Source organism: Rana temporaria, chromosome 4 (assembly GCF_905171775.1).
Source record: "Rana temporaria chromosome 4, aRanTem1.1, whole genome shotgun sequence".
Classification (NCBI taxonomy): Eukaryota; Metazoa; Chordata; class Amphibia; order Anura; family Ranidae; genus Rana; species Rana temporaria.
The window spans coordinates 40,889,821-40,902,133 of record NC_053492.1 but is presented as its reverse complement, the minus strand read 5'-3'; the positions used below and the strand labels follow the sequence as shown (position 1 = coordinate 40,902,133).

The 12,313-nt window shown below is 44.1% G+C and overlaps 1 protein-coding gene across 1 annotated transcript in view; it reads right to left on the bottom strand.

Annotated features, from left to right (window-relative positions):
• Window positions 1-7,473: 7,473 nt before the first annotated feature.
• LOC120936164 (cytochrome P450 2K6-like) overlaps window positions 7,474-12,313 on the bottom strand; it is a 31,226-nt gene continuing 26,386 nt past the window's right edge. Inside the window, exons 7-9 of the mRNA XM_040348316.1 lie at window positions 12,066-12,250; window positions 11,689-11,830; window positions 7,474-7,772 (exon numbers count right to left, since the gene is read on the bottom strand). Of these exons, the coding sequence (XP_040204250.1) occupies window positions 7,591-7,772; window positions 11,689-11,830; window positions 12,066-12,250 (509 nt within the window). The 3' untranslated portion in view covers window positions 7,474-7,590. The remainder of the gene's footprint in view (window positions 7,773-11,688; window positions 11,831-12,065; window positions 12,251-12,313) is intronic.

Here is a 12,313-nt window from a genome sequence, read left to right as displayed (position 1 = left end):
TGGTTCACTGTTTCTGGTCTGATTTCAGCCTGAATTTTGGGCTGACTTCGGACCTGAAATGAACCAAAAAATGCACAGTGTTTTTGTGCAAAACGCACTGGACTCGATGCAGAGATATGTGAACTGGCTCAATAGAGAGGCAGTCAAATCTCCTGCTATTGCGAATTGGAATTGGATGCATGGATGCCGCATCCAATTCGCAATGGTGAGAACCCAGCCACAGTTTTCCAGGATTTGAAGAGATGATGATCTACCATCCTTTGACTGCCAAGCTGAAAGGAAATTCCCACCGATAGAGAATGGAGTTGACTTTCAAGACAGTGACAAGTGGCTGGAGCAGATGTCAGTGTTCTGCACCATCAAATTCAGTGGTTTTCATATTTTTAGGCAATATGCATTTTGTCATCCTTAAGTGTATAGCCATGAACATGACAAAAAATATCTTGCGGTCAAGATGGTAGACCAGTGAGCCTAATGGATCTGTGGGCTTTGTCAAGTTTAACAGGAGTAGTGGAGGGACAGTCAAAAATATAATTAAAAATGGTTTGGAGAACCTGCCTACCATCTTCATCTCTTATTGCTTCAGGCAACCCCCACACTCTAATATTTTTATATGATCCCCTGTTATGCAAATCTCCAAAATGTCTCTGATATTACTTCCCTACCTTGTTAGAGAGGTGGTGAAATTCAGAGCAAAGAGAACTAATCTAAACTGAACAGGCCTCTTTAACTTCAATGAATTATAGATAAATGTGTAAGCTGACCACTTGTAAGGGTCTGAGTGAGGGAGTTGTTGTCTGGTACTCACTGTGGGTTGTGAGCTAAGTATATCTTTGCAGTGGTGCCTTCCCACCAGTTTAATGAAGAAGCTGCTCAAGGAAGGAACAGAGAAGCAGAGCACACCTGGGCTTAGAGGAAAGATGTGGACTGCAGTGAGGGAGGTGGCACAGTTGACCAGAGCCCTTTGGAGCATGTGAAGGAGAGCGAGTTTCTGTTGGGCTGGGAGAGCAAGATTACTGAACTAAAGACACCCACCCCACTGTGCGGTGAATCTGATGGGAAGGCTGATACTTCATCTTGCCTCATGGAGGATTCTGGCACCAACTTGATGGCCTCCATAGGTCATGCTGAGTCAGAGTAAAAAATGACTTAATTGAGGATTTAAGCTCCAAGATGGATTGCCCCCCATTGTGGGATCATTGCACGGTCCTTCAGGAAGTTTTGCTTGCCCATTTGGTAGTGGTGTCACTTCTCAATATGCAGGTTAAACTGGAAGCCTCAGAAAAAAAGGTCTGCGCCCACAGGAATCCAGACTATACCACAATTTGTCTGTGCTTTTATCTGCCAGTTTTGGTTGATGAAAAAAATCTATTTTATGTTGTTATTTAAATTCCAAAGCCCTTTCTAAGCCCTTAATATTTTATTATACAGCGCTGCGCCTGGGGTAGACAGTTGAACAGCAGGTGACTATGTATCAAATGGGGAGCACGGTGTCCAGGTCCAGATACACTTTTTAAAGAGGTGGTAAATAAAACTATTGAATACATAGGGGCAGATCCACAAAATAATTACGCCGGCGTATCTCTTGATACGCCGCGTAATTTCAAATTTTGCGCGTCGTATCTTTGTTTTGTATCTATAAAACAAGATACGACTGCATCTCAGATCGATCCGACAGGCGTACGTCTTAGTACGCCGTCGGATCTCAGGTGCATTTTTTCGGCGGCCGCTAGGTGGCGTTTCCGTCGATTTCCGTGTCGAGTATGCAAATTAGCTATTTACGGCGATCCACAAACGTACGTCTGGCCGGCGCTTATTTTTACGTTGTTTGCGTTCGCCTTTTTCCGTCGTATATTAACCCCTGCTATATGGTGGCGTACTCAATGTTAAGTATGGCCGTCGTTCCCGCCTCGCATTTTGAATTTTTTCCGTTGTTTGCATAAGTCGTTTGCGAATAGGGATTTGCATAGAATGACATCACCGTCGTAAGCATTGGCTTGTTCCGGTTTAATTTCGAGCATGCGCACTGGGATACCCCCACGTACGGCGCATGCGCCGTTAAAAAAAAACCGTTGCTTACGTTGGGTCACGACGTATTTACATAAAACACGCCCCCATCACATCCATTTGAATTCCGCGCCCTTACGCCGCCAAAGATACACTACTCCGCCGTAACTTACGGCGCAAATTCTTTGAGGATTCGAAAAAGAAAAAAGTTACAGCGGCGTAGTGTAGATACGCTGCGCCCGGCGGAAATATGCACCGAGGTACGTGAATTTGCCCCCAAGTCTTCTAGGAACCTCCTACTCTGGAGTCACTCTCATGGCTGTTATGTAAAACTGATAAATCTGGTTATAGACATTAGTCAATGTGTGGCTGTGCATGCACAATGTTATCATCTTACAATGTTTTGTGGACATATTTTCCCTTAAATAGGAGCACCCTAATCATGTTATAATTCCAGTTTAAGCAACAGAGCATGGTAGGGGAGATATGTGCAGACAATCCTAGTGTCTGCTTATTTCAGGGAGAGCAACATTGATCAGAAAACATTTTCTAATCTGTCCGATAGCTTTGTCCTCTCAGAATAGTCATGTGAGGCTGACATTACATACCATAGAGGAACCCTAACCCGGCACATGTCTGCACCTTCATCTTTTCCCCCTGTTATTTTCTTCCTCTATCCTCAACCATATGGCCCATATATATGGGATACCCTTTCATCTTCCAAGGTATAACATGTTAATGTGGTTAAACACATACCAATTTACCACAAGTTATAGATCGATACTTTAACTGTATATTACATGAGGGTGGGTAGTTACACACCCCCTGGGACCCTCTCCCTTGACTCACCCTTGTTGAGGGTGAGATGGCCCATATGATTCTGAGGCAATCGATCCCCAGGGGTTCTTAGTTCTTTCAGTGACTACATAACTCTTACACCACACCTCAATTTTTAGATGAGGCCATAGTAAAAATTGACAGATGTGCCCCCACCCGTCCACACCTTGGTCCCATTAGGGGTGTTCGGGTGGACTGGAAGCATATTCCACATCACACATAGACCAATAGAGCGCTTTTGTTCCAGTCCTTTTTGAAATCCACTTGTATTGGTTCTGTATTGATTGTACTGTTTACATTCATCCTCCTACATAGGATCGCACCTATACTTGCATACGCATTGAATGTATCCCATTTGAATGTATTCTGTCTTTCTTTTGAAAACCTCAATAAAAACATTTAACAGGAAAATGGAAAGAGGAGCCTAAATACCCAAATACTGTACCAGGGCATTTCAAAAGTAAATACAATAAAATAACTATTTAGGAAGTCTTAAATCTGAGCATTTATTTATTTAGAGAGTGCAGCAAACAAATAAAAACTAAAAATGCAATAAACAATAATTGGACAGCTTCAGATTCTGCATTCTGAGTGTAATTTACATATATACCGGTGCACAGGACACATCAATTCTATATGCATTATCAGTATTCATGTAAATGCAGTCTTGGCAGTTACTAGGCACAAGTGATACGCAAACCCTTCTGATCTAGCCTATGGATCTGTAACAGTCCACTAAAAACTGGTATTTCATCACTTTTTTGTAGATGCTGGAAAGTTAAAACACCTAACAATTGTCCATATCTCTCAATGACTCCATTGGTTAGTTATCTGCACTGAGTTCCTGGATCTGCAAACCTGCTTTGAACATCATGAAGAACTCCCATTTTGCCTGTTGGATTTTTTATTTGCTTTTATATTATGAATAATGTAACAGGAGGTGCTGGAAAACAAAAATATGAGCACTCAAAATGTCCAAGTGGACAAACAAAGAATAGGGGATTAAAGGAAAACTAAACTCATTCAATTAGACTCTGCTTCTCCTGCTTCCCTCTCCCATGAACAATGATAATCAATGTGCCGATCGGCTCTCCCTGTCAGTGTAAACCAAAGAACCGTAGTACCGGCACTTCCAGGTGCATGGTAAGAAGTCTCTGTCAGAGGCTCCATACCACGACCGGAGATGCGGTGTGTCAGACTGACACACAGCACCCCCGCAGGTGCGCACTGGCTCTGTTATGATGTCCGGTCAAGATAACACAACCACTTTGCCACCGTCATATTGCTATATCCTTTTCCTCGCTTTGATCACTACCTTATTAGTTATACTCTCTCCTGTCTTCCACCTCCTCTCTCTCTCTCCAATAGCCTAACAGTTAACTGTAGAAACCTTTGCAACTTAACCATTCTCTTCACTGTTCTGCTACTGGCCATCTGACAAAATATAACCCCCGTCCTGCCCCAACCTAGTAATTTTTGTCTACAACAGTTCATTTTCATCCTTGCCCCCTCACTACACACAGAATCAGGCCCGAGCACTACAACATTGGATGACACCAGAAGTCTCAAAAACCGTAGCTGCACTGCTGGTTGTCTGTGGCATTGGACTAAGTCCCAGTAAGACTGCCCTCCAAAAACTACAATATCTGCCTCCCCATTGCCAAGCAGACTCATTTATTCACTTTCATTAACACCCTCTCATCCAGTCTGCATCAACTCTTTTCTACCTTTAACTTTCTACTTCATCCTCCACTACATCCACCAAGTGACTCACTCACTGCCCAGGAGATCGCCAGATACTTCCAAATTAGGATTGACCAAATTTGTAATGAAATCTGCACTGTACATTTTTCTCCACCACGTAAACACTCCATGTCCACTAGTACATTCAATACTTTCCTCATTTAACCTTGCTACTATAAATGAGGTTACTAAACTTTTTTCTAATACCTGCCTAACCACCTGCCCCCTTGGACCTTGTTACCTCTCTAATGGTCACCCTCTGGCAATATTCTACACTCTCTAACTCACATCTTCAATCTCTCCCTCTCTTCCGGCATCTTCCCCAACTCTCTAAAACATGCACTGGTCAGCCCCATGCTTAAAAACCCTTTGTTGGATCCCACCAATCTTAAACTACAATCCATCTCCTTGTACCTCTTTACCTCCAAACTCCTTGAACACTGTGGCCCAGATTCTCATACATTTACGTTGCTCCTGGGCAGCGTAACGTATGTGATTTACGTTACACCGCCACAGGTTTACAGGTTTACAGCCTGATTCTCAGAACACTTACCTGTAAACCTGCGGCGGTGTATCGTTAAATCACTGGGCGCAAGCCCGCCCAATTCAAATGGGGCAGGCACCATTTAAATTAGGCGCGCTCCCGCGCCGAGCGTACTGCGCATGCTCCGTCGGGTAAATTACCCGACGTGCATTGCGCTAAATGACGTCGCCCCGACGTAATTTGCTTAGACGTTTACGTAAATGGCGTCCAGCGCCATTCACGGACGTCTTACGCAAACAACGTATTTTTTTTTAAATTCGACGCGGGAACGACGGCCATACTTAACATTGGTTGCCCCTCCTAATAGCAGGGGCAACCTTACGCGTCGCGTACGCTACGGAAACAACGTAAATTCTCAGCGTCGACCGCGCGTATGTTCGGGAATCTCGCGTAATTACCTCATTTGCATAGACGACGAGGAAAACGACGATGCGACACCTAGCGGCGGGAAAAAAATTGCTTTTAAGATCTGACAGCGTAACAGCCTTACGCCTGTCAGATCTAATGGGTATCTATGCGTAACTGATTCTAAGAATCAGTCGCATAGATACCCGGGGCCAGATGAGGAGTTACGACGGCGCAAATGGTGTTGCGCCGTCGTAACGCCTTTGAGAATCTGGGCCAGTGTCTACAACTGACTGAGCTACCACATCACTGAAAGTTACCTTCTTGATCATCTTCTATCTGGATTTCACCATCAAAACTCCAAAGAAACTGCTGTCCTATAACTCACAAATGATTTACTAACTTCTAAAACTAATTGGACCACTCCACTCCTTTGGTGTCTGACTGTACTCCTCATTGGTTCTCATCCTACCTATCCCACCACGTCTTCAGTGTTACTGTACTTACCATTCTACCTCCTCCTCTTCCTTTTTTCCATTTGGGTCTCCCAAGTTTCTGTTCTTGGACCTTTCCTATTCTCGATCTACACCTCCTCCCTGGGTCAGCTGATAGCCTCTCATGACTTTCAATACCATTTCTATGCTGATGACATCCAGATCTACCGCTATACCTCTCAGTTCACTCCATCAGTCTATTAATGCATCACTAATCTACTGACATACATATCAGTCTGGATATTAAACTGCTTCCTCAAACTCAATCTATCCAAAACCAAGCTCATAATATTTCCTCCTCTGCATGCCCCTTTCCCTGAATTTTGTCAAGATTGATGGCATAACCATCAACTCACCCCCCCCCCCCCCCACGCATGACAGTGTGCCAGGTGTAATCCTGGACTCTGAACTCTCCTTTTGGCCCCACACCCAATTTCTGTCCAAAATGCCTTTCCAGTCTTCATGGGTATTTTTTTTTTCCTTTCACCTGTGGGGGGGGGGGGGGCTTTCTTAGCCAAGCACAGCCTCCTGCCTGCATTCCAAAGCTAAAGGCATATGAATCACAGAAAGTAAATACTACATGAATCATATGCCCTTACTCAAGATGGCCTTGGCTAGAAATGCAAGGTGGTGTTTTTCAAAGTGCCCTTTTCAACAAAATAAAGCATGGAGACCTGGATGGGTGGGTGAGTTTTCTTTGAATATTAAAGATGAATTAAATAACATTTTCAGTTTGTGGTACTCAGAAACCATTTAGTTCCGCTTTAAGGCAGGGAGATCACTCTATTAAAATAATCAGGACATTTAAAATGAGAGTTAGTTAAATCTTGAGAAATATCAGTGTTTTTTTTTTTCCAGATGTATTCACTACAAAGTTTGAAAAAGTCTGCAGATGTCTTAATCAACAACCTGAGAGAAAATTTGAGCTGATAGGCCTTCTGACGTTTCCATTAGAATGCTCGGTGAACAGCAGGAGAGAGAAAAAGCGATAAAAAAGGTAAAAATTTGCAAGATTGTTTGATTTGCTTGCAAACACATAGAAGGTAATTATTTCTAAGGCCCTGTACAGACGAGCGGACAGTCCGATGAAAACGGTCCGCCGGACCGTTTTCATTGGACATGTCCGCTCGGAGTTTTCGGTCTGATGGTTGTACACACCATCAAACCAAAATCCGCACGGACAGACATCGCGGTGACGTGGCCGCACCGTCGCCGTGACGATGACGCGGCGACGTGCGCGACCCTGGAAGGTCAATGCTTCCACGCATGCGTCGAATCACTTCGACGCATGCGAGGAATGACGGCCCAGCGGACATGTCCGGTAAGTCGTACAGACGACCGACATGTCCGATGGACAGGCTTCCAGTGGACATGTTTCTTAGTATGCTACGAAACATTTGTCCGCTGGAAACCTGTCCGATCCGCCGGACATTTGTCCGGTCGGCCATACACACGACCGAACATGTCTGCTGAAACTGGTCAGCGGACCAGTTTCAGCAGACATGTTCGGTCGTGTGTACGAGGCCTAACTCTTCTGTCTAGGCGCAGTTCATGAACTCCATTTGACGCTTTACAAATAATCAAATCAAATCAAATACTTTAAAGCTTTGAAAATTAATTTTAAAACCGGGCAATAGCACAGATCCTGTGATGTTTTGGCATATTGGTAATTCCAACATCTGGCATTAGATCTGAATCTCTGATTTCAGGAGGAAAACGGAAGGTGAATTTCTGCAGCAAACTGGAAAAAAAAATGAAAAGCTCCATTCTAGCCAAAGTTTCTCCAGCGCAGGCTCTACGCCCTGAAAAAAAGAGAGAAGTGTCACATGGATGATGTACAGTATAAGATATAAAGAATTTTAACAGCGGAAAGCCATATCAAGATACTGTAGGTCATTACTGTTAGGCCGGGTACACACGGACAAACATGTATGGTGAAAGCGGTCCGTCGGACCGTTTTCACCATACATGTCTGCCAGAGGGCTTCTGTACGATGGTTGTACACACCATCGTACAGAAGTCCGCGCGTAAACAATACGCGGGGCGTGTCCGCGGTGTCGCCGCGTCGATGACGCGGTGTCGCCGCGACAATGACGCGGCGACGTGGGCGGCCCGCCTTTAAAATGCTTCCACGCATGCGTCGAAGTCATTCGACGCATGCGAGGGACGGCGGGCGCCTGGACATGTACGGTAGGTCTGTACTGACGACCGTACATGTCCGAGCGGGCTGAATTCCAGCGGGCTGTTTTAAAACAAGTCCAGGAATATTTGCCCGCTGGGAAAAGGCCCGGCGGGCAAATGTTTGCTGGAATTCGGCCCGCTCGCGCCCACACACGACCAAACATGTCTGCTGAAACTGGCCTGCGGGCCAGTTTCAGCAGACATGTTTGCTCGTGAGTATGGGGCCTAAGTGTTGTTCAAGAGTATGGATTGGGTTCACGCATGTTGATGTTCCTTAATTAAGCAGATGGGTGAGCTAAATAGGGTGTTTGCCCTTCTACTGAAGTGAACCTCTGGCTGCAGCCACTCATTTAAGGGCAGTATTACTACCTGCAATGTGGGCTGCAAGTATCTTTGGCTGCTAGGACACAAGTGGCTGGCTGCCTGCTAGCAACTCAAGAAGCTGTGCAAGCCAGCTGCGGGCATTCTGGTGACTAATAACGTCAGAATTGCTCGGAAGCAGGCAGCTGCATGATCCTTGGTTGTTAGGGTATGACAATACCAGCAAAACACCAACATAAGCAAAAATATATATAAAGTCCAACACCAAATTGTAATATATGTGTCCAACAAAAATTTCCCCTAAAATGTCAGTGCGCACTGACAAAACTGGTAGGGTGGCTTGATCGTGATATGTCACTTTCGCCATCCATAGAGAGCACATGGAACGCAAAACAGTGTTTCCAAACACATGGACGCCTAAGCTGCAATGATCTGTTTTTACCCTGTTTTTTAAACAGATTTTTGGAATAAACCGTGATATACTTGCTATACTTGCTTATACAGTCAAACTGTATAACCAATAATTTCTAACACTGTCTGGCTACATTCACGCAGCCATTGAGTACTACTGTGAACGCTGTGTTTGGCCACAACGATAACATGGTACAGGTCCAATTTAATTGGCCCTATACCATGTGACCACTGCGTCAAATAACATTGATCACAGTAGTAAACAATGGCATCATAAATGAAAGCCGGTGTCTACTATTGTTACTATGATCACTGTGATAAGTCACAGTGCAGATCCAGTCATATTGGTCTCGTACCCCGATCTGTAATCTGCTGTGTCCATGAGACACAGCAATTACAGATTGTGTTGCTACGTGCCCCTAGTGTCCCCAAGGGTGCGCATGAGACACGCAAACGTACTGATATGTCATCCCAGAATGACGCTTGTCCCACCTAGGCATATTTTACAGTGGACAGGCAGGAAGTGGTTAATAAAAATAACAAAAAAGTTTAAAGGCAACCATGCTTCCCTGTGCACTAATGTGTATATAAATGTGTACACAGGGCACACACATGACGATAAGTAGCATCTGCAAAATAAATATTAGGTATCTCTGTGAACATTGGAGTGGTGGCCCGTCCATAGATTGCGCACGGCCGCTGCCTCCCCTATCTATGCATCGGGCCCCCTGATATACATATGAGTGGCGCCGGACCATGGATTCCAATGAGGTGGGTGTTATTTTAAGCACCTGATTAGATCCAGAGGCTCTAATAGGCTTCATAAAAGAGTGGGCTTGGAACGCAGAGCATTGTGCTCCGATCCCACCCTACTGTGTGATAAGCAAATTCATTTTTGCTATTATTGCACTAAAGCTCCTCCCCGCCAATCAGGAGGCAGGTCTGTAAGACCTGTTTCCCTATTGGCCAAAGCGTCAGGCGATCCTATTGGATGCCTAGTGCTTTGGTGGAAGAGGAGACACATGGTGGAGGAAGCTGGAGGAGCGGATACCACAGCCCTGCACGAGCAGGTAAGTGCCGGACTGGGGGGTTCTGTTTCCTTGCCGCGCCACCGGGGGGTTGTTTGTTTGCCGCCCCCCCCCCCAAAATAATAACCCACCAGACGCGATTGTAGTTGGGCTTAATCTGCCTGCTGACTTGGTCTCTTGTTGCCTATCTGCGGCTGGTTGCTGCCTGCATACCAGGTCTGCTGTCTTATCCTGTTCTAGTGCCAAGCTGCTTAAGAATCCTGTTCTAGGGGCTACAACTCCCAGCTTCTTCCACCTAAGAGCAGACTTCACTAGTCAGCTACTTTGGCATTTCTGCTACTCCATGCCCTTACACTCTCTGTCTCCACCTTCAGGAGTGCTGGGCAGGAGGTGCCAGAGAGGCCTCCACTACATTCCAGTCGTCACCAGGTATGTGATTAGCTGACTGACTTAAGGGGGTCAAAATCATTTGAGAACTCAATAAATTGAACGATTGGAGGGTTTTTGGTTTGTGATGTTTTTTTCAATTTGATCAGTTTATTTTGAATGAAGGTTTGTAGGCTCATATTAACCGCTTAAGCCCCGGACCATTATGCAGGTAAAGGACCTGGCCCCTTTTTGCGATCCGGCACTGCGTCGCTTTAACTGACAATTGTGTGGTCGTGCGACATGGCTCCCAAACAAAATTGGCGTCCTTTTTTCCCACAAATGGAGCTTTCTTTTGGTGGTATTTGATCACCTCTGCGGTTTTTATTTTTTGCGCTATAAACAAAAATAGAGCGACAATTAAGAAAATGCTATATTTTTCACTTTTTGCTATAATGAATATCCCCAAAAAATATATAAAAAAAATGTTTTCCCTAAATTTAGGTGGATACATATTCATCTACATATTTTTGGTAAAAAAAAAAATCACAATAAGCATTTATTGATTGGTTTGCGCAAGAGTTATAGCGTTTACAAAATAGGGGATAGTTTTATGGCATTTTTATTAATATTTTTTTTTACTAGTAATGGTGGCAATCAGTGATTTTTTTCGTGACTGCGACATTATGGAGGACACATTTTTGGGACCATTGTCATTTTCACAGCGAAAAGTGCTATAAAAATGCACTGATTACTGTGAAAATGACATTGGCAGTGAGGGGTTAACCACAAGTGGACGATAAAGGGGTTAAGTGTGTCCTATTGTGTGTTTCTTACTGTAGGGGGGCGTGGCTGGATGGGTGACATCACTGATCGTCATTCCCTATGACAGGGAACAGACGATCAGTGACAAGCCACAGAAAAGAACGGGGAAGGTTTGTTTACACTCCCCGTTCTTCAGCTCCTGTGACCCGATCGCAGGACACTGGCTGCGATCAAGTCCGCGGGTCCCGCAGGCGCGGTCACAGAGCTTCGGACCGGCGGCACGCTCGCAACCCACGGCTGGGTTCTTAAAGGGGACGTACATGTAAGCCCTTGTGCCCAACCGTGCCATTCTGTCTAAGTATATCATCATGCGGCGGTCCTTAAGTGGTTAATACGTGTGAGACAGCTATACTCAGAGATGAAGACTCTCTCACTATTATGTGAGTGCATCAGGAAAATTAGTTTAAATATGACTCTACTAGGCCAAAAGTAAACTTATAATGAACAAAGAGACAGATTTTCTTCAAATATGCTCCGATAGAGAACAATTCTGTGTACATGATCTGATTGTATTGATCAGTTACAGCCATTTCCCATATTATGAAATGAGGGCAGCTGTAATGATGCAACATAAAGATATACAAACCTGCAGAGAATGGCATGAAGGCATCTTTCTTTACAAAATTTCCATGAGAATCTAGGAAATGATTTGGGTAGAACTCATCAGGCTTTTCAAACTGCGTCTTGTCCCGCAATACAGAGGATAATAGAGGGATGATATAGGTTTCCTAAAATAAATAGAAAATAACTCTTACATACAAATTATATTATGTGAGATAATTACTCTTCTGGTTTAATTTAAAGAACAACTCTGCTCTAAATAGAACATTTTGTGTAGTTTGTAAAAAGAAAACTGTTCTGGTTTCAACTCCAATGATGCCCTTAGTAAAATTACAATTTCCTTTTAATTCTACGCTGTATTAGTAGCATACAATTGATTTTTACAGGATAGAAAATATCTACCTTTGGGATAAAATATCCCCTAAAATTGACGTCTCTAGTTGTTTCATGAGAAACACTGAGCGGTACAAGATCGGAAAACCTCTGGATCTCATGTATGACGGCATTCGTATATGGCATCTGTCCCCGATGGCTGTACGTAGGTTGTGCAAACCCAACAACTTTAGAAATCTCTTGTTGCACCTTTTCTGGAGGTAATAAGGAAAAGTTAAAAGATAACATTTGCCAGTTTTAATTTTTTGTTCATCTTA